Below are 22509 nucleotides of genomic sequence, written 5' to 3'. Positions count from 1 at the left end.
TCTTTGAGTGCATCTACCGGCACAAAAGAAGATAAAAATCCAAAACATTACAACCCATAAGCAAAATGTTAAAAATTAAAGAAGTGAAAAATTCAAAATAACTACAAACCAAGTAATCACAAAGTGAGAACTACCTCTCCGTTAACAAAACCAAAAACTTAAAATATAAAGTCAGCCACATTGATAGAGTGTCAGATAATAAAACTGTTGCTGGCATATTGGGCTTGTAGGATCAATTTTCTTCTTCTACACACGCAATTTTTGATTCCGCCACTCTCTACTATAAATTTCTATTTAGTAGTAATGTTTTTCATACGCACCAAGCAACTCAATAAAGAAAACCCAAGCAACAGAAAATGAAAATCGGAGAGGAGAGTAAAAAAAACCAAAAAATAATAATGGAGGAAGAGAACTTATTTGTTCATCAATAAAAATAACACATTATAACAAATTAAATAATTGGGGGTTATAACACATTAAACAAATAGGGGGTTACTGATTCAAAAAGTCACAATCCAAGATGTAATTTATAACAAATTAAATAATTGGGGGTTATGAACTTGAAAAGTCACAATGAATGAAGAGGCGTGAGTTATGGATATAATTTTTTTAAATTATGGTTAAAATGAAAGGAAAAAGTCAAAAAAATGAGAAAAAAGATAAATAGGTTTCCTACAATATAAGAAATGCCACGTCATATTGTAAAATCCCTCATATATATATAGAGAGAGAGAGATATTTCAGATCAGGTCAAGTACACAAACTCCAAAACCTCATCGCCAAATATAGAAGTACAATAACTTGAATAGAAATGTAAAATGAAATTATTTCTTGGAAACTTTGAAGAGTAGATGATGTCTTCAAACCGAACACAAAACCCTAAAAGAAGGAAAATGAAAACGCATTAGGCATGGTGTCACAATCCTCATCTGACTTGTACTCATAGAAAGAATTAAAATTTACAATATGATCGATTAAATAATACTAACTTCCCGTGCTTTACTTGATTGTGTATTATATTACGGTATTTAAGACAATAATTTGAATTGTGCATCATATAATACATATAATTAAAAATTTTAATAACTAATTTGACAAAAAAATGACGGCAAGTTTTAATTTAAACGGCGGAATAACTTGAAATTTTGAGAATTTTAGAAGTGATGTTATCCGATAGACTAACATTAAAATCGCATAAATAGTGTATAGTAAGCATTAGTAGTTTGACGTAAGAGTAAAGTTATTAAAATCTCATAATCTTAAATTTAAACACACATACTAATTGAATTGTGATAATATATCGGTACGGTTGAGTGTGCAAATAAATCCCACATTGATAGCGGTAAGATTTAGAGTCTGCATATAAGGTGTAATGATCTTTTAGTGGCGTGAAGCCTTCCGGAGAAAGGTGTATAGATCTGACCTAAAACGGATAATATCATACCATGTTAAGAGTATCTTTGGGTTGGCTGAGCCCTACAACTGGTTTCAGAGCCCAATTCAACGGGACGAGTATGTTGGTAGCAAAATGAAGGTGCAAGACTTGGTTTGCTTACCCTTACGAGCTTGAAGATGTGCACATGAAAAGAAGCTAGTTGCGGGTTTCGGGAGATCAAAGTAGTTGAAAAGATTAGGAACCTCCATATAAGGTGTATGAATCTCTTAATAAGGCCTTTTGAGAAAAATCGTACCGGCTTGACCCAAAGCAAATAATATCACACTATGTTAAGAGTATCATGTAAAAATAGCACGGGCTAGCCAGTTTTCGGACTAGGTAATTGAAAAATAGCCAGCATTTGCAAAGTCATTGAAAAATAGCCACTATTTTGCTGCAACACGAAAAGTTCCAGCATAATATACTGGAGATTGGTGCACCTGCGTATGAACTTCCAACATATTATACTGGAACTCCAGCACATGGAAAGTTCCAGCATAATATACTGGAGATTGGAGCACATGTGTATGAACTTTCAGCATATTATGCTGGACCAGTATATGCTGGAGCTCCAGTATATTATGATAGAGTTCCAGATATACTGGAGTTCCATCATAATATACTGGAGTTCCAGCATAATATACTGGAAGTTCACATGTAAAAAATTCGAATTCCAGTATATTATGCTGGAATATTTTCCGGAATTTGAACAATGTTTTCGTTCAGATTTATCTTTATATGAAAAGTAGCTAAATTTCAATTACTTTTAAAACTATGGCTATTTTTCAATTACCACTTATAAATCTAACTATTTTTGAATTTCACCCGAATATCATTGAGTTGTTTTAGCCGACAAGGTACAAATATGTATAAAATCTTGTGTATAGCAATTGTGTGTGGATATAGAAAGAGCACAATATGATCATATTTGTAATTATGATATTGTAGGGGGGCTTAAATTAAATTTCCCACTTTTGTGAATTTATCAGTGTCCTCGCTCGCTGCTCTCTGGTCACTGCTACTTGTAGAAAGTACGCGTGGCCTCCGCCGCATTTCCTTCCAGAACTGTCACACACTTCTTACTACACTTTAATTAACGAACTCCTTTGAAGCTAAACTACAGAGTCTCCAAATTACAAAAACAAGAATTAGAAACACTTGTTTTCACTCTCCCCAACCAATTCACCAGAAGAGGGAAACTAAAATATCTCGAGGCCAGCCATGTCTCTAAGCAACAATATTACAGCTTTTTTGAACTTTGTGGCGTTCATGTGTTCTATCCCCATAATCGCCGCCGGCACGTGGCTTGCTTCTAAGCCAGACAACGAGTGCATTCACTGGCTCCGTTGGCCCGTTGTTTTCATGGGTCTCGCCGTTATGCTAGTTTCTTTAGTTGGTTTTGTCGGTGCTTACTGGAAAAAAGAGGGACTTTTGGGTGTCTACTTGGTGTGTATGGCCATTCTTATCATCCTTCTCCTTGTCCTCTTAGTTCTTGCCTTTGTTGTCACGCGCCCCAACGGCGCGTATTTGGTACCCGGTAGGGGTTACAGTGAGTACAGGCTTGCTCGTTTCTCTTCCTGGCTCAGGAATCATATTACAAGTTCTGATAATTGGGGGAAGATAAGGGCTTGTTTGGCTGATTCTAATATTTGTCCTAAGCTTAATAATGAGTTTATTACTGCTGATCAGTTCTTCGCTGCTCATCTCTCCCCTATCCAGGTATATTCCACCTCTTCCTTTATTCTTCCTTTCCAAATTTAGCCCACCAACAGAGTAAGATTTTCGTTCCTCTGTTTTTTTAATTTAGAACGGTTTTTATTGAGAATTAATTTATAGCTCACTAGCAGATAGCTGTTAAGTAACTCAATCTTATTATTGCAAAGTTCGACTCATCAAGTCATTCCTTTTCCTCTTAGAACGGATTTTTAGCATGTCCAGGTAATTGAAAGAAGGTTAAAACAATCATTTTACACACACAAAAAAAAAAAAACTAGAAATAATTAGTGAAAGTAACAATTTTGCTGATTATTGTGTTGATATATTTCAACGAGATTACCCTCCAAAAAAAAGGGGGGGGGGGGCGTAAGCATCATTACTTTTCTCATTTGTCAAAAGAGCATGAATAAAGTGCAGATAAAACAGAAGTATTTGGTGGTTGTAGAGAGCTGGAGAAAACAAAAGATAAAGGGCAAGACATGAACTAAAATGTACTATGATGAAATCATAATTTATGGTAACTTATTGGAGATTTGACTTTAATTACTGCGCCATTACCTGAGCATATTAATCTATTTATGTGTTAATTAATTAAAAATGAAAAAGGTGTTGCAACATTCAAACTTGTTATGGTGGGATGGGACCTACCATGAGAGCTTGTTGGTGAATGAAAGGATCAGTCCATAGTTTGGAAGACATTTAGTTGTTTTGTCAACCTAATAGAGTTCAAAAACTGCATTATTGCCCATACTGAGACAAACTAATATGATTCTTGACTTTGGCCCACTAGTCGAATTTACCAGGTTGTAGATTGATGAATCTGGATATCTAGATTATTCTATCTGAAAATATCAGAACATATACTCGGTGCCAAATGCCATGAATTCTAGGTTCTATACTACTTGTGTCACAAGAAATCACTATGAGCCTATATAGCTCACACAGATTCACCACATCAATGTCTGTTGAGAACTTTTTGTTCAAATTGAATGCAATCATATTTGCACGAAAGATAGTATGAATCTTACTTAGGACTTGGCATTCTTGTAGCTTATTGTTTCTATGCTGTCATACTGGAGAGATTTAAGTGTGCTAAGGTCTTGTGTGGAATACAAAAATTTTCCTAAGTCCTGTTTCGATCTCATGCCGATAGGACCAAGATGGAGGGGCTTGGATTGATCGAGTTAATTTGAACCTAGATCAAAAAGATTTTTTCTTTAGCACAGAGCATGTCCATTAATCATGGTGCTATGAATGAAGAGCTGACCATTGGCTGTATGCAATATATAGGAACTACCGGTCTGTGATCTTGAACCTCTCTAACTATTTATGGGCCTCTTGGCATTTGCTTTTTCCATAGACGACACTAGTAGTGACCGCTCTTTCTGGTTTCCACTTGTTAGGTGGACAAATGTACTTGACTACCCTAGGAAATCACTCTGGAATCATGGAGTTCAGATATTGTTATTTCTATACATAGTACAAGATAATGAAGGTTACTAACTAGTATATAGTAGTTGCTAGCTTCTGCATCTAATATGTTTGTTTGGGACCTTTAGTGTCTCAAGCATAAAGTGGCTTTGCACGGTCCCCATCCTCCTCCCCCTCAACAATCATCTTACTCCGTGAAGGGGTTTGGGATTGACAAGTTTTGGCTTCACAAGACACTATAGGAATTCAGGGTCTAATCTAAAGGCGATCTGAACTCGTTTTTCTTTTCAAGTATGTCAACTAGGTAGCACAATAAATGTCGATAGTGTTTAGTAAGCATAAGTTATGATGCAACTAGTAGTTTACAAATATATTTAGCTTTATATTCTCTTTGTTTACCATTTGCTTTTTGTTCTCTCCAAATTGTGCAGTCTGGATGTTGTAAACCTCCAACAATATGTGGATACCAGTATATGAACCCAACGGTCTGGAATAACCCAACAAACACAATAGCAGACCCAGATTGCTCCATCTGGAACAATGACCCAAACCAACTGTGCTACAACTGTGATGCGTGCAAAGCTGGTTTGCTGGGAAATATCAGAAAAGAATGGAGGAAAGTTAATGTCATTCTCATCATAACTGTGGTGGTTCTCATTTGGGTATATCTCATTGCCTGCTGTGCATTCAGAAACGCCCAAACTGAACAACTTTTCCGACGTTACAAACAGGGTTGGGCTTGATTTTTTTCTTTGTATATTGTCTTCTTTGTTCTTAATGTTAGCTAATCTGTATTACTATAATGAATAATGAAACAATAAACTTTCTGAAACATAAAATAGAAATAGAAAGTTAGCAACAACAGAATATCGAAATAATATCTGAAAATAATTTCAGAATAAATCGAGCTCACTGAATGCACAATGTGTCCTTAAGGAAATTATTTCCCTCAAGTACCCGAGGTGCTGGAATATTATCCTCCCAGGATAGAACGATTTAACTCACTAGTGTATTGGTACCAAAAACTCTGATGAACTGCGAACCACTCAATGGTTGTAAAACATACTGGAAAATTTTGTGCAGAAGAAAGGATCAGAAAATCTCGTAAGGAAAGATTCTGGGATCAAGTCATATTTATAGCCATTTTCTGGCACTGTATGAAACAGGTGTGAATATTTCACGTGTAGAATATTCCAGGAAAAGGATTTAAAATAATCTAGGAAAGAACTGGACCGGGTCGTGTTGTAGGTCCTGGGTTATTTTGGCTTGAATTTTTGTTAATTAATTAAATAATTGAAAGAAATTTTGTCCAAAAAGATTAATCAATCAATCGATCTTTGACCGAATTCGAATCCAAATCTGATTGTCGAGCGAGCGAGCGATGGCGTTGTGAGATTTACTTTCTTTCCAACTCATTTAACACTAAGAGAAATGCTTTCTCAATATAAGCACATTCACATTTCTTTCCACCACCAATGAGGGACACTTTGCTCTTTCCAAAGCAAAAGGGAGCTCACTTTCCCTCCACTTTCTTTCCTCAATTTCCCATTCACTAATCTTTTAATCCCAACAATCCCCCACATGAAGGGGGAATGGCTATAAGACAAAGGAATGCACGTACGAATGTGTGATTTACATACAATGATTAATTGCTTCTAGATAAGTAGGTTTCCCTTTGAACTTTCCGTAGTGAACTTATTTCGGATATATTCAGTCAATCGGTAGATTTGATATCTTTGAACCGTCGAGTTTTGTTGTATACCTAGACAACATAAGTCAAACAATCAACCCTTAACCATCTATGGTTCTCACGGTTGTATTCGTTTCAGCCATGAACATCGCCTGGTTTCATGTGTGCTTAGAGAATGGGCCTTTACTTTCATTCCCCTTGAAGCGGCTTACACTTCACACTCACATAGGTGATTTCTAATCGTGTAATCCTATAGACACACTATCTGAACATTTCCTGCCAGACTTAGCAAATCATTAAAAAGCTTTAAGCTTTATTGATTCATCAAAAAGCCTTAATGTTTTACCCTGATTTCTTAACATTGTCTTCATCACGAGAATGGGTTGAGTTATTTGACAATGTTGAACCGTCATTCATAACTTTGTTTGATCTCTTTGAGACTAACTCTTGGGATCTCCAGTCTGCTAGGTAGAGTTACTGCCATGATGACTTGTCCTAGGCCTTAACCCCATTCCCTTCGATGATCTTTCAACTGCCTCTCTAGATATGCCTTTTGTAAGTGGATCCGACACGTTATCTCTTGACTTTACGTAGTCAATCGTGATAACACCACTAGGGAGTAGTTGTCTAGCGGTATTGTGTCTCCGTCGAATGTGGTGAGATTTTTCGTTATACATAACGCTCTCTGCCATGCCTATTGCCGCTTGACTATCACAATGTATACATATATGTGTCAAAGGTTTGGGCCAAAATGGAATATCTTCCAAGAAATTTTGGAGCCATTCAACTTCTTCACCGGCCTTGTCTAAAGGTATGAATTCAGATTCCATTGTAGAACGGGTGATGCATGTTTGTTTGGATGATTTCCAAGACACTGCTCCACCCCCAATTGTGAAAATATATCCACTCGTGGATTTAACTTCAGATGATCCGGTGATCTAATTTGTATCACTATATCCCTCGATCACGGAGGGATATTTGTTATAATGCAAAGCATAATTTTGGGTATCTTTCAGATACCCCAAAACTCGATTCATTGCCTTCAAATGCATTTGATTGGGATTAGTTGTAAATCGACTCGGTTTGCTAATAGCACATGCTATATCTGGTTGCGTACAATTCATATATACATCAAACTTCTCAATACTCTTGCATAGTCCAGTTGTGAGTCACTTTTACCTTCATTCTTTTGAAGTGCATAACTCACGTCAATTGGAGTCTTGACAATCTTGAAATCCAAATACTTGAACTTGTCAAGTAGTTTTTCAATGTAGTGAGAATGTGATAATACTATACCTTGTGGAGTCTTGTGAATTCTGATTCCTAAGATCACATTAGCAACTTCTAAGTTTTTCATGTCAAATTTGCTAGCCAACATGCGCTTAGTAGCATTTATATCTGCCATATTTTTGTTCATTATCAACATGTCATCAACATATAAACAAACAATTACTCCATGACCTGGAGTGTTTTTAATGTGAACACATTTGTCACACTCGTTGATTTTAAACCCATTTGCCAACATTGTTTGGTCAAATTTTGCACCATTGTTTGGGTGCTTGTTTAAGTCCATAAAGCGACATAACCAGTTTGCACACTTTCTTTTCTTTACCCGAAATCACAAAACCCTTAGGTTGTTCCATGTAAATCTCTTCCTCCAATTCTCCATTTAAGAAAGTTGTTTTAACATCCATTTGATGGATTTCAAGACCATATACGACCGCCAGTGCCACTAATACCCTAATATATGTTATCCTCGTTATTGGAGAGTAAGTGTCAAAGTAATCAAGATCTTCCTTTTGTCTATAACCTTTGACAACAAGTCTTGCCTTATATTTGTCAATAGTGCCATCATCTTTTATTTTCCGTTTAAAGATCCATTTCGAACCTAAAGACTTATTTTCTGGAGGAAGATCAACAAATTCCTATGTATGGTTATCCAAAATTGATTGAATCTCACTATTGACTACCTCTTTCCAAAATGCTGAATCAGAAGATGACATAACTGCTTTGAAAGTTTGAGGCTCATTTTCAAGCAAGAATGTCACAAAATATGGTCCAAAGGAAGTAGATGTTCTTTGACGTTTACTACGCCTTGGATCTTCTTTACTTGGAGTATTTTACTTTGGTTCTTCCCGTGGTCGTTTAGATCTTTCACTTAACGACTTGCATTCAGTTTTATACGGATAAATGCTTTCAAAGAATTCAGCATTATCTTCTTCAATTAACGTATTAACATGAATGATTTATGAACCAAAAACCGACATGCTTTACTGTTTGTAACATATCCAATGAAAACACAATCCACAGTTTTTGGTCTAACTTTTACCCTTTTGGTTAAAGGTACTTGTACCTTTGCTAAACACCCCCACACTTTGAAATACTTCAAGTTAAGTTTTCTTTCTTTCCATTTTTCATATGGAATAGATTGCGCTTTATTGTGGGGTACTCTATTGAGTATTCGGTTAGCTGTAAGGATAGCCTTCCCCACAAACTCTGCGGTAATCCGGAACTTATTAATAAAGAATTCATCATTTTCTTTAATGTCCGGTTTTTCCTTTTCGCAATTCCATTGGATTGAGGTGTGTAGGGGACAGTAGTTTGATGGATAATTCCATATTCCGAATATATTTTGACAAACGGAGATTCATATTCTCTACCCTTATAACTTCTAATCATTTTGATCTTTTTATTCAATAGATTCTCCACTTCATTCTTGTGTTGCTTAAATGATTCAATTTACTGAAAGAGTTGCAATATGTCTTATGTTCTCTATTTTCGAAAAAAAAGACTTTAACGGTAACCTCCAGTAGCACCCCAGTAGCGACACTCCGGCATTTGCTGCTTTGCCGCCGCCGCCGCAGGTGCTGTTACAGGTAAGTCCATTTCTCTCTCTTCAGCCTCTCTCTCTCTCTCTCTCTCTCTCTCTCTCTCTCTCTCTTTCTCTTTCTCTCTCCTTCTTCACTCTTCTTTCTTTCTCTCTCTCTCTCTCTCTCTCTCTCTCTCTCTCTCTCTCTCTCTCTCTCTCTCTCTCTCTCTCTCTCTTCTTTCCTTTATTTTCCGTTCTCGCTGCCGTAGTCGGGACGTGCGTGTTCCAAGTGAGTTGCTGCAACTCCGATGACCCTTCTAGTTTTGCTTTTTCCGGCGGCCCCTGCTCCATCTTCTTCTTCCCCCCTCTCTTTCTCTCTCTCTTTTCCTTTCTCTCTCCCCCTCTTTTTTGTGTGTGTGGGTGCGTCTGTTTCTTTGGACAGGTGAAACTTCTTCCCGGCGAGGGCAGACTATTTCCCGGTGTGTTCAGATTTTCGACAAGTTTCATAAATTCCGGCAACTTCCGAACAGCTTTCCGACGGGACGCAGCAGGACTTGTCAGTGCTCTTGAGCAGATCCGACACGCTTCAGGAAAACTTGCTCCAGGTTTTTTCGTTCTATATCTGGTACTCGTGGTATCGATATTTTTATTGTTATTTTTTCTCGTTTTGCTTTCGTGTATCTTGGACAGCTACGGTACCTTGTTTAAATTAGATTTAGCTAGACTTGTCGGCTTTTATCTATCTCTGTCTATTACTTTAGTGTATAACTAATTCATAATTTTTCTCTGCTTAGTCGGATCCCTTATTAGCACCTTGTGTACCGGTAGGTTTCTGTTTAGCCTATTCCTTTTTAGTCTATTATGCTTGTAGCTTTGTGCTGGTCTAGTAGCCGCGCCGAGCTATGATAGAGTGAGGGCATGTCCTCAGGGGGAGTGGGGGGTAGGGGGAGGGGTGGCAGGGGGCTAAGGCACCTTCTAGGTGGAGAGTGGGGTCATGGAACATATGGACTCTAACGGGGAAGTCTATAGAGTTAGCAAAGATTCTCCATAGGAGAAAAATTAACATAGCTTGTGTCGAGGAGACTAGATGGGTGGGGAACAGGGCTCAGGAGACTCATGGGTTTAAGTTGTGGTATTCATGGAGGGTGAGAGGGAAGAACGGGGTAGGCATTTTAGTTGATAAGGATCTAAGGGAGCTAGTAGTTGTTTACGCACCTCAGGTAGGTTTGGGCGAGGAGGTTAAAAGACACTTCAGGGAAGATTTGGATGGGTTGGTGCGAGGTATACCATCCACCGAGAAGCTTATTATAGGGGGTGATTTTAATGGCCAAATTGGGAGGTCGCCTGGGGGATATGACGGTGTACATGGTGGATTCATTTTGGAGATAGAAACAGAGGAGGTACTTCACTGCTGGAGTACGCTAAAGCTTTTGAGCTGGTAATCGCTAACTCATGTTTCCCGAAGAAGGCAGAGCACCTGATAACTTTCCGGAGTATGGCCGCCAAGAACCAGATTGACTATCTACTTCTCCAAAAATGTGATAGAGGTCTTTGCACGGACTGCAAGGTCATCCTAAGTGAGAATCTTACGACCCAACATATGCTTTTGATTATGGACTTGGAGATTAAGTGGACGAGGAAGAAGAGGGCTTTGTTTGGTATACCTAGGGTCAGGTGGGGTGCATTGACTAAGGACAAGGCCCAGGAGTTGGGGGAGAAGTTGCTGGCTCTGGGGGCCTGGAGGAGTAGCGGGGACACGAGTTGTATGTGGTATATGACAGCAAGTTGTTGGCTATGGGGGCCTGGAGGAGTAACGGGGACGCGAGTTGTATGTGGTCCATGACAGCAAATTGTATTAAAGAGGCGGCGAGAGAGGTGTTAGGGGTCTCAAAGGATTTTTCTGGTGGCCATAAAAGGGACAAGTGGTGGAACAAAGAGGTGCAAGGAAAAGTGAAATCCAAGAAAGCGACATATTTGAAGCTAGTAGAGAGTATAGACGAGGGTCAGAAGAGTGCTAACAGGGAGGGGTACAAGAAGGTTAGGAAGGAGGCGAAGTTGGCGGTTACTGCAGCTAAGACCGTAGAGTTTAGTCGTTTATACGAAGAAATTGGGGATAAAGGCTGGGACAAGAAGTTGTACAGGCTAGCAAAGGTGAGGGAGCGGAAGGCCCGGGATCTGGACCAAGTGAGATGCATAGAAGACGAGGAGGGAAGAGTTTTATTGGAGAGGGCACAAATTAGGCAGAGATGGCAGTTTTACTTCCATAAACTCTTGAATGAAGAGAGAGATAAGGGCATTGTGTTGGGGGAGTTGGAGTACTCAGAGCGGCAGCAAGATTTTGGGTACTCTAGACGCATACGAGTGGGGGAGGTTGTAGGGGCTATGCGCAGGATGAGTAGGGGTAGAGCGACTGGGCCGGACGAGATCCCGGTGGAATTCTGGAAGAGCGCGGGTAAGGAGGGCGTGGAATGGCTTGCTAGACTGTTTAACATCATTTTTAGGACGAAGAAGATGCTCGAAGAGTGGAGGCAGAGTATGATGATCCCGTTGTACAAGAACAAGGGGAATGTCCAAAACTGCAACAACTATAGGGGTATCGAGTTGTTAAGCCATATGATGAAAGTGTGGGAGAGGGTAATTGAAGGGAGGTTGATGAGGTGTGTGTCCATTTCCGAGAACCAGTTTGGTTTCATGCTGGGACGGTCGACTACTGAGGCCATTCACATTGTGAGGAGATTGGTAGAGCAGTATAGGGCGGTGAAGAATGATTTGCATATGGTGTTCATTGACCTGGAGAAAGCCTACGACAAAGTCCTGAGAGAGGTTTTATGGAGATGTTTGGAAGCTAGAGGAGTGCATGTAGTGTATATTATAGTGATTCAGGACATGTATGATGGGGCTAAGACACGGGTTAGGACAACAGGAGGAGACTCTGACTACTTTCCGGTTGAGATGGGGTTGCATCAGGGATCATCGCTTAGCCCGTTTTTGTTTTCCCTGGCGATGGATTCTTCGACGCGTCACATTCAAGGGGAGGTGCCTTGGTGCTTGTTATTTGCGGATGACATAGTCCTGATTGATGAGACGCGAGGTGGCGTTAACGAGAGGCTGGAGGTATGGAGACATACACTAGAGTCTAAGGGTTTCAAGTTGAGCAGGACCAAGACAGAATACTTGGAGTGCAAGTTCAGCGGTGTTACCCAAGAGGCGGACGGGGATGTGAGACTCCATACGCAAGTCATTCCCAGGAGAGAGAGTTTCAAGTATCTGGGATTCATAATTCAGAAGAATGGGAAAATAGATGAGGATGTCACACACCGTATCAGAGCAGGGTGGATGAAGTGGAAGCTCGCTTCCGGTGTCTTGTGTGATAAAAATGTGTCGTTGAGGCTTAAGGGTAAGTTCTACAAGGTAGTGGTTAGACCGAATATGTTGTATGGGGCAAAGTGTTGGCCAGTCAAAAAGTCTCATGTCCAGCAGATAAAAGTAGCGAAAATGAGGATGTTGAGATGGATGTGTGGGCATACTAGGTTGGATAGAATTAGGAATGAAGTTATTTGGGACAAGGTAGGAGTGACCCCTGTGGAGGCAAAGATGCGTGAGGCAATGTTGAGATGGTTCGGGCATGTTAAGAGGAGAAGCACAGATGCTCCAGTCAGGCGATGTGAGAGGAGGGGTAGAGGTAGGCCAAAGAAGTCTTGGGGAGAGGTGATCAGGAGGGACATGGAGCAGCTTGAGCTGACCGAGGACATGACCCTAGATAGAAGGGTGTGGAGGTTGAAGATTAGGGTAGAATGTTAGTAGGTAGTCGTGCGTTTCCATTTGTCTTATCTAGTTCGATGGTATTAGTGCTAGTATGGTACCCTATTTTTCCTTAATTTGCTATATTTGCATGTCTTGTTCCGTTACTACTTGACATCGGTAATTTCGTAGTTTACTAGCAGTACTTCGTTCATATTCTCGTGTGCTGCCTTGGATTTATTTCTCTAATTATACTGTCTTGCTATTACTTGTTATCGGTACCCCTTTCATATTCTCTGTTGCTATCTTCGATTTAGTTTTCTAATTATTGGTCTTGCTATTACTTGATATCAGGGCTTCCTTCACCGTCTTTAGCCGAGGGTCTATCGGAAACAGTCTCCCTGCCCCTCCAGGGTAGGGGTAAGGCTGCATACATCCTACCCTCCCCAGAACCCACTTGCGGGATTATACTAGGTGGTGGTTATTGCTTAAATACTTCAATTATTTCATACTTACTATTAGGCAAATAAACATAACAATATCGAGTACAATCGTCAATAAAAGTTATAAAATACTTTTTTCCACCTCGAGATGGTGTCGACTTTATATCACAAATGTTAGTATGAATTAAGTCTAAAGGATTTGAATTCCTTTCAACATACTTATAAGGATGTTTTACAAACTTATAAAACAAACTTAGATTCAACACATATGTGATATTTTGATTTATTACACTCGAATTTAGGCAATACTTCTAAATAAATTAACTTTCACAAAGTTTTGTAATTGACATGTCCTAAACGAATATACCATAAATCATTTGACTCCAATAAATAAGAAGAAGCTAAATTTTATTAATAGTGTCAACAACCATTACATTGAGTTTGAAAAGGCCCTCTGTGAGGTAGCCCTTTCCAACATACATTTCATTCTTGCTTACAACAACTTTGTCAGATACAAATACACATTTGAATCCATTCTTAACAAGTAAAGAAGTTGAAACTAAATTCTTTCTAATAGTAGGAACATGAAGAACGTTGTTGAGCGTTAACACTTTGCCGGAAGTCATTTTCAGGAATATCTTTCCATAACCCTTAATCTTGGTTGTTGGAGTATTTCCCATGGAAAGCTCTTATTCGGGACCAACAGTAGAGTAAGTCGGAAATGCTTCTTTGACAGCACAAACATGTCGAGTGGATCCAGAGTCAATTCACCACTTCTTCGGATTTTCAACTAGGTTGCATTCCGAAAGTATTGCACACAGATCATCAATGTCATCATTCTTCTCCACTATGTTAGCTTGTCCCTTTTTCTTATCCTTTTTCGGGAGACGACAATCAGGGGCTTTGTGACAAGCTTTTCCACAATTGTAGGAGTTGCCCTTGAATTTCTTCTTGTTCTGCTCCTTAGTCTGTCCAGAAGACCTCTTCCTCTTCTTACTTTTTGGAGTAGTCTCCTCAACGATATTAGCTCCCATAATCGTTGAATTTTCACGAGATTTCTTTTCAGTTGTTTTGTTGTCTTCCTCAATCTTGAGACGAATCACAAGATCTTCCAACTTTTTCTTTGCACTTGTGCTTAAGATAGTTTTTGAAATCTCTCCACGAAGGAGGCAATTTTTCAATCATTGCAGCCACTTGAAATGCTTCATTCACTACCATACCTTCAGCAATAAGGTCGTAAAAAATAATTTGAAGCTCTTGAACTTGGGTTCCAACAGTTTTGATGTCTATTATTTTATAGTCTAAAAAATTAACCACAAACTTTTTCAAGCATGCATCTTCAGTCTTATACTTCTTCTCAAATGCATCCCATAATTCTTTCGAAGTTTACATAGAACTGTAGACATTATACAAGTCATCCTCCAAAGCACTTAGGATGTAGCCTTTGCAAAGAAAATCTGTCTGTTTCCACGCTCAACAATCATAAATTTCTCGTTGTCTGGCATGTCCACGACATGCACTGGAGGTTCTTCACTGGTGATTTTCTGCATACCAAGTGTGGTAAGCCATAAGAACACCCTTTGCTGCCATCCTTTGAAGTTGGCTCCAGAAAATTTCTCCTATTTCTCGGTCAGTGGCACATCAATTCGGGTTAATTATTTCTCGGTCAGTGGCACATCAATTCGGGTTAATGAGGCTATCGTCGTTGCCGCAACAGTCGCAGAAGGATTTCCATTATCAATTATCTTTTCTCACTGTCAACAACAGAAGAGTTCAATTAATGGCAAAAAATAGAACAGTAAACAATACTGTAATTAATGATAAATAGTACGTTTAATAAATAAAACAGAAGTTTTTATATAATGTTTCACAGAAAACGATGAAGTTTTTATGTTTTCAAATCGTTTCTGAATTTTAATACTCCAATGAAGTTTTTATATCTTCAAATCAGAATAGAAAAATTCAAAAGGAGTAGAAAACTACACAGGTTTTAATCTCCAAAAACAGAATACAGATTATAATATAAAAATTAATTTTCTTAAGATTGTTAGCCAATCTGTATTACTATAATGAATAATGAAACAGTAAACTTTCTGAAACATAAAATAGAAATAGAAAGTTAGCAGCAACAGAATGTCGAAAAAATATCTGAAAATAATTTCGGAATAAATCGAGCCCACTGAATGCACAGTGAGTCCTTAAGGAAACTATTCCCCTCAAGTACCCAAGGTGCTGGAATATTATCTTCCAGGATAGAACGATTTAACTCACAAGTGTATTGGTACCAAAAACTCTAATGAACTGCGAACCACTCAATGGTTGTTAAACACACTGAAAATTTTGTGCATAAGAAGAAGAAAAAGATGAGAAAATTTCGTAAGGAAAGATTCTGGGATCAAGCCATATTTATAGCCATTTTCTGGCACTGTTTCTGAAAAGGTTTGCAACCTTTCTGAAACAGCCATAGTTGTTGGAACATGTGGGAAAATTTCACGTTTGAAATATTCAGGGAAAAGGATTTAAAATAATCCGGGAAAGAACCGGACCGGGTCAGTCGCGGGTCCTGTATTCCAGGTTGAATTTTCGTTAATTAATTAAATAATTGAAAGAAATTTTGTCCAAAAAAATTAATCAATCTATGAGCAAAGCCGAAGCCGACGGCGACAACGCGAGACTTAGTTTCTTTCCAAACCATTTAACACCAAATGAAGTGTTTTCTCAATATAAACACATTCACTTTTCTTTCCACCGCCAATGAGGAACACTTTACTCTTTCCAAAGCAAAATGGAGCTCACTTTCCCTCTATTTCCCATTCACCAATCTTTTAATTCCAAAACTTAAAACTCCAAAACCATTTGCAGCTTGTTTTGCATTTAGGTGTTAGTTTCTGTGTTTCCAGTTGCACATATTCTTTGTACCATTTTGTCTCAATTAAGTGCTCTGTGGACCACTGGATCGCCTAAGTGCTCTCGTTGATCGCTTATGAATTATTATCAGGATTTTTTTATTTTATAAAGTGAGAGATCTTGGTGAAATCATAAATCGAATATGTGTTATCTACAAATCGTCCATGTATTATTTATATTCCCCTATGAAATAAATAGATTATGGAGATCACCTGAGCTGACTAAGTAGACTGATATCTTTAATTTTGTACCTTTTATGTACACTTGATATATATTGGAATTGTTCTTCCTTGGTTGTGGACTAGGCATATTGGCAGAACCAATTAAGAGAGGTGAAGGTAAGCCTTCTAAGCTATGAATATAGAAATTAGATTGAAGAGTTAAAGGGATAAAATCGTATGAAGTTGCTTGAACCTAGCGCTCCGATTACTTGCTAAATTCCACCATTCATGGGGCCACATAAATTTCTTTGCATCTATCTTTGTATTCTTGTTATTATATCATTCTTAGGTTAGTTGTGTGAAATTTATATTGGAATAGTTTCATTTCTAAGCGGCCAACCAAATGACCCCTCGCCGACATTATCGACAAGATAGTGTGACCATCAACGCCCCCAAGTACCAGATAATTGTTTTTAAATTTGGTCCATAATTTTTTGAAACCAACTCAACATTGGGATTTGGGACTCACCATTTTTCCTGTTGGTCATCCACAATTCTTAAAAACAAACAAACAAATAGTTTAGTGCCTTCCTCGCGATGTGTAATGTAGGTCTTCTTTCTTTCCTCTCCTAGTCCTCTTACTGACCTCTAAAACTTAAATATACATGGTCATGAATCATGAGCTGTCCCGTAATAAAATCAGTTGTTGTTGATACCTTCTTCTCGATTCCTTCTTCCATAACCAGAGCTCGGAGAAGGAAGAGATAAAAGGGCCCTATGGAGAATGTGGTCAGAAACCCATAATAGAGTCCGGCAACAGCTCCCTTTGGAAGGAATCGATTGTCAACGTCAGCAAAGGCTTGTTCTGGACCACGCCGCTAGAGGCTACATCAATAGCTGAAACTTTTTTTCGGGTAGGGTAGGCTTGGAGTCAGAAGTCCCAGAGGGTGTTAGGATTGACTTTTAAAAAGTAACTTTTAAGCTAAAAGCCAAAAGTCATAAGTTGGTAATATTCAACTTTTGGCTTTTGGCTTATTTTTGTACTTTTTATGCCTAAAAGTAAGTGCATTTAAACACTTTTTATCGTTGCCAAACACCACAAACTAAAAAAATGCTTAAAAGCCAATAAACACTTAAAATAAGTCAATCCAAACACCCTCCTATCCTTCCCAACCAAATAAGTACTTTTGCCAACTTATGACTTTTGGCTATAATAGTTAAACTGGATGGATTTTGAATTACCTCTGTTGAATGTGTTTATGAAGGAAAATAGGGAATACATTCTCTCAGATCAGGAGCAGATCTATCATTCTATCTCACCTTTCACTACTCTTGACTGTACATTCCTGTGATCAATGAATAAAATACTTACCAAATCGACACGAAAACTCATAGCTGAAATGGCACGAGCTAACAGAACCATCTAGACCAGTAGTCCAATTTCAGGCTGTCGCTATCTTCCTGGAATATACTATATACATGGGGTCCGAACGTCCAGGGTTAGGAGATATATCCACAGCCTATAATGAAACAACGTGAAAAATAATCAGCAGAAGCAAAAAGTGATTCTCAATCTTAAAAGCCAATAAGCGACAGAATTGTTTAAACTAAAATCAAAGAAGTTAAAGAGTTTTCTGGAAGAAAAGCTCTAGTACTTAGGTACAATTTGTGTGGATCCAATCAGACTACTTTCTAGCAATGTCCACTAGGAATTCAGCGTCTTACCCTTTAACCAAACTATTAACAGGGCCAGGTTTTTGCATTATCATATATAACTTCATGCTGATATATCGATACTCAACATAGGATGAATTCACGTCGAGTATAAAATAACGAAAAGAGAAAGTTGTATCACATGCCCTAAAAACTAAAAAGATGCTCAAGGGAGAGGCAGACAGAAATATCCATATTATGATAGCAGCAGCTTTATCCTTCCTCTCTTCTTGGCTTTCCTTCTAAAGCCTAAATTATTATAGCAGAAACTACAAGTGAGCAAGTAACATATGAACACCTTACTCCAAGAGAACTAGCATAGTAGAAGTTAGCCCTATACTCTTATACGTTTTGTTCTTTTGAATCAAATGACTTTTGCCTGTGGCTCCTTTCACATTTTCTTTTCTTGTGTATGTGTTTTGGGGGTGGGGAGATGTCCCAATTATGGGATAAACAGTTGTCATGTAGTGTCATGAATCACAATTTTACAATGCTTACAAACAAAAGGGATGTGTTCTTTGCTAAGGAAAGTGGTACAAGGTGTTGACATTTTAACTTATCAAATAAGTTTAACTTTTGCTATCATATGGATTGAGGAGAAATCATCTCTTTGTGAGATTAATATGCCGAAGATGATGAACTTTAACAAATGCTCTAAGCAGAGAACCTAGAAGTTACCTGTGGAGGTTCAAATCCTCCAGCATAATGGAAATAAGACCCAACTATCATAACATGATCAGCATCTCCAGTTGATGTCCAAATCGAGATAGCCTTTGTAAAGAAGCAGCGGTTCGAGAAACTGGTACACAGGAAGAGCCCAAATAGTTGAAGATTGGTTTTAGGCCTTACAATTAGTGTTAAAGGAAACACCGGAAATTAATGGCCCAAGTTTAGATATCTAAGCAGAAAAAGGGTAGCTGGAACCAAGCCAAGAAACTTTTTGGATTTGTATTCGTCAGACATAATAAAAAATTTCACTTTCTTGTCATTATTTACCTCATAATTGCAAGCCCACCAGGTTTAAGAACACGAGACATTTCCTTGAAAACATCAAGAGGCTTTGTTAAGTAATCAACACTAACCTGCAAGGGGAATCCATGTTCATTAGCTTTTAAATTTTTCACTACAACATGCAAGAAGAGCACTCCATTAATGCAAGAAATAGTATTTCTATGACAACTATGCAACTTATGATTTACAGTCCAAGACCGGATGTTTAGTCATCCTAAATGTTGTCTATAACTTATCACAAATATCAGAGTAGGTAGTTGTCTCTAGCAGGATAAAGGGGAAGCATAAAGCATGGTTTCCTATTTCCAGAATCCACATATAAAAGAGAAGAAAGAAATGTCACAAATTATTGAAAAAAGAGCCAGCCATCTCTGGAAGAATGTGACTGGCAAGGTACAATCACATTCTTAATGGACAAGATCACTAATGGCCAAGTTTTCTATACCGTGTTATGCTTAAGGTGTTGAAATTATGGGTGTGTTCGGTTTCAGAAAAGTTTTCCCCTTGTTCTTTTGACATAAGTTCTTATTTCTGCTCTTCTTTTACAGATTCTAGTAGTTTGGAGATGTGTTTGGTTGAGGATAAAGGAACCAGGTCCTATTCGATAATTGTATAACCTATTATGAAGTGATAAAGCACAATTGATGCATGTGATTGAGTGCAAGAGCGCAACTTGTCTCTGACGGAATACAATGGATTTGAAGCTGGATCTTCCTAGAAAGAACAAATGTTATCTCATTTTAAATTTGAAAAATCTGTCATCAGAAGTTAGTTGGTTGCAAGTTCCAACAGTGATCTCAAAAGCTGGATGCTTCATGTTTCTTTTATCACTGTGAAACGAGTAAAGGAGAACAAACATTAGAACTCATTGCCAGCGAATATGGACTAAGTTACTACATAGTACTTCTCTAGTCAATCGTGGCACAATTTATTTTCTGATCCTACGGAGGCTACTGATAAGACCACAAGTGGACAACTGACATTTAGATGTAATCAGACTTATTCTCAACCTTAGGAGACCAAGCAGCAACTAAACTAGTGGATTCCAACCATAAATGAAGAGACAATGTCAGCATTAAATTAAAAAGCAATTTCACTGAATTGCTGCCAAAGCCCCGTTTCTTTAAAACCAAAAAGACATGGATCATCCAATTCTTATGCAATAGAATGCCCAGCGGAGCTAATGATGCAAGAGAAACTTTGAAGTACAATGAATAGCATCATCATTAAGCAAGTGTATGCATGTTCACATAGGATGCAGAAAAGACGAGCATTTGCTCAATGCCAGATATCAATGAAAAATGGATAAGATGAACATACCACATTGGTTATAACATCAAAGGTATTGTCTCCAAATGGGAGCTTAGGATTATTGTTCAAGTCTTGAACTACATACTCTGTTAGAACCTGCAGAGATATCGAATATGCAAGTTCACGAATTCATCTGATCAAGGTGATGCTTTATCGAGAATACATTCCAAGTGACATCCACATTGCACAATGAAACATAAGGGAACAAATTCGAGTAAAGAATATATCACTTTTTTATTTTCTCTATCTAAATATGATATTCAGCTTTTTCTCATTTTTTATAAAGCAGAAGTGAGAGAAGTTCTTGCATTGCCTTAATCCGTCAAAAATCTCCTAAAATATGGCCACCCATTTCTGGATCTTGATCAGACACAGGAAAAAAGCTCTCACACCCAAATGGCGACTTCTGGAAAATGGTATCTTTGTCTACAGTGGACCACAATTTGCAGGGCATGGAACTTCCTCCCTTTTTCTTTTTTCCTTTCGTGTGTGTGGGGTGGGTGGGTGGGTTATGGGGTGTGACAGGACATGTTAATTGAAGAAGAGAAGATCAGGACCGAAGTGCATCAATCATACTTAAAAGACAAAGGCAGGTTATGTTCAGATGGCCATAATAGAAAATTATAAAAATGAGGGAGGCTAAGACTGAAAGGTAGTGTTTAGCTCTTACCGGATTTCGCTTAAGCTCTTCTTCATTCAAACCCATTCCAACTATCCTTTCTTGCTTGTACCCAGCAGGGTAATGACTGACCTAGATAAGAAGAAAATCTAGTTGATGATCATGTAAGCATGTTCAGGAAAAGAGAGAATTACAAGCAAGAGATATCTTACCCAACTGCTACACATATCAAGTATTGCTACTCCAGGAGCATTACTAGGAGGCAAGACTTCTGAGTAATATTTGGTAAGTGCAGCAATAGCTTGATCATCGATATGTGTCACAAATCGTGGCATTTCATAGAATAATGTATCTGGTGATCTGAAGATGAACTCAACCCAAAAATAAGTCCAATCAATTTTTCAGCCCACAGCTCTATGGATATGAAAAGTAAAGTTTTGGAACACAAACAAAAAGCAAGCAAAAGTTGGAAAGTTTTTACTCATCAAAGCGCTGGAAATCCTCATCCCTGAAAGGAAATTGTTCTGGCCATTCGACATTCTTCAAAACCTTCAAGAAAGCAAATAAAAGCCAATGCATGAAAACTAGAACCAAGCGAACTTGTCCTCAATCAGAACGAATCATTCGATGTTGAGACATAAGTTTGACAAAGGTGTATCAGTAGATAGGTTTAGCGACAACAAGATTCAGCTGGACTATGAAACTGAAATTAGATCGCAAACAATGCCTATTCCAGGTAATCCAATTCTGGCCTTAGTTCATTACTTGCCAGATCAATAATCTTCTAAGAATGATTTGTTCTATTAATCCTTGAATTTTCAAGGAAAATTGGGTTACCAAATGCCACCTCTATGAGCTCATTATCATTTCAATGATCAATAATATTCTATGATCAATTTTACCACTCACACTCCACATTGACGTCATAAAGTTCCCAACTTTGCCAGGTAATCCCCAACCTTGCACAATAGATTGAATATGCTGTATGCATAAACTAAATAACCACATTCCACAACTCCAACAGTCCGGAAAAGAAACCAAGCTAACTAAGAGTCATCTATTCGTTCGAACCCGAAAATTTATAACTTTTTAGGGAAACCTAACAGGTAACGATAAGAGAAGATTAACCAAAATCTAGCATGGGTTGAAGCTGAAAGATGAAGAATTTAATTACCTGCTCAATTGCACTCTTCTGACTGGCAGAAGCCATGAAAGATTTACCACCGACATTGGCAGCCATGCCCATGAACTGAGACCAAACTGATATCCCAATTCCTATCACCACTCTACGTGGAATAAACGCTCTCCTCTTACCAACAATTCTTAACTTTTTATAAGAATAAATAACTGAATTGGTAGTTGTTATGGGAGCTGAAAATGGATAAACACCCGCCAAACTTGGCAGCCTGTTCTGTAATTTGATACCAAAACGGTTAGCCATTTTTGTGATTATTGGATTATGGTATTATCTACACCATTTTTTAGCACGTAGACACAGGTAATGCCTTTTGTTTTTCCTCAA

The 22509-nt window shown here is 38.3% G+C and overlaps 2 protein-coding genes across 3 annotated transcripts; one reads left to right on the top strand and one right to left on the bottom strand.

Annotated features, from left to right (window-relative positions):
* The first annotated feature begins 2333 nt into the window (after window positions 1–2333).
* LOC107805103 (tetraspanin-2) lies at window positions 2334–5485 on the top strand. Its single transcript, XM_016629090.2, has 2 exons — window positions 2334–3154; window positions 5014–5485. Exons 1-2 carry the CDS (start codon window positions 2657–2659, stop codon window positions 5323–5325), a joined length of 810 nt encoding a protein of 269 aa, XP_016484576.1. The 5' UTR covers window positions 2334–2656; the 3' UTR covers window positions 5326–5485.
* A 9394-nt stretch (window positions 5486–14879) lies between these two features.
* On the bottom strand, window positions 14880–22509 carry LOC107805104 (uncharacterized). 2 transcript variants are annotated; one of them, XR_001652362.2, is made up of 9 exons: window positions 22162–22509; window positions 21469–21536; window positions 21200–21347; window positions 21039–21119; window positions 20378–20464; window positions 19043–19128; window positions 18725–18845; window positions 17706–17853; window positions 14880–15019 (listed from the first exon to the last, which is right to left on the bottom strand). XR_001652362.2 is itself a non-coding variant. In XM_016629091.2 (8 exons), the coding sequence occupies exons 1-8, from the start codon at window positions 22426–22428 to the stop codon at window positions 17776–17778; spliced, it is 936 nt and encodes a 311-aa protein (XP_016484577.2). In that variant the 5' UTR covers window positions 22429–22509; the 3' UTR covers window positions 17548–17775. The 2 variants fall into 2 exon arrangements, 1 of the variants encoding a protein (XP_016484577.2); XM_016629091.2 differs by lacking the exon at window positions 14880–15019 and having other exon boundaries at window positions 17548–17853.

Source organism: Nicotiana tabacum, chromosome 2, assembly GCF_000715075.1.
Source record: "Nicotiana tabacum cultivar K326 chromosome 2, ASM71507v2, whole genome shotgun sequence".
In the NCBI taxonomy this organism is placed as follows: Eukaryota; Viridiplantae; Streptophyta; class Magnoliopsida; order Solanales; family Solanaceae; genus Nicotiana; species Nicotiana tabacum.
Note: the sequence above shows the minus strand (reverse complement) of the source record. Positions and strands in the feature narration are given on the sequence as shown.

Excerpts from the sequence above, each read along its gene's own strand:
- LOC107805103 (XM_016629090.2), top strand. The coding sequence starts at position 2,657 with ATGTCTCTAAGCAACAATATTACAGCTTTTTTGAACTTTGTGGCGTTC. Across the intron at positions 3,155-5,013 it reads CTCATCTCTCCCCTATCCAG|TCTGGATGTTGTAAACCTCC; the intron begins GTATATTCCACC and ends CAAATTGTGCAG.
- LOC107805104 (XM_016629091.2), bottom strand. The coding sequence starts at position 22,428 with ATGGCTAACCGTTTTGGTATCAAATTACAGAACAGGCTGCCAAGTTTG. Across the intron at positions 21,537-22,161 it reads AGAAGAGTGCAATTGAGCAG|GTTTTGAAGAATGTCGAATG; the intron begins GTAATTAAATTC and ends GCTTTCTTGAAG. Across the intron at positions 18,846-19,042 it reads GGTGGGCTTGCAATTATGAG|TTTCTCGAACCGCTGCTTCT; the intron begins GTAAATAATGAC and ends CCTGTGTACCAG.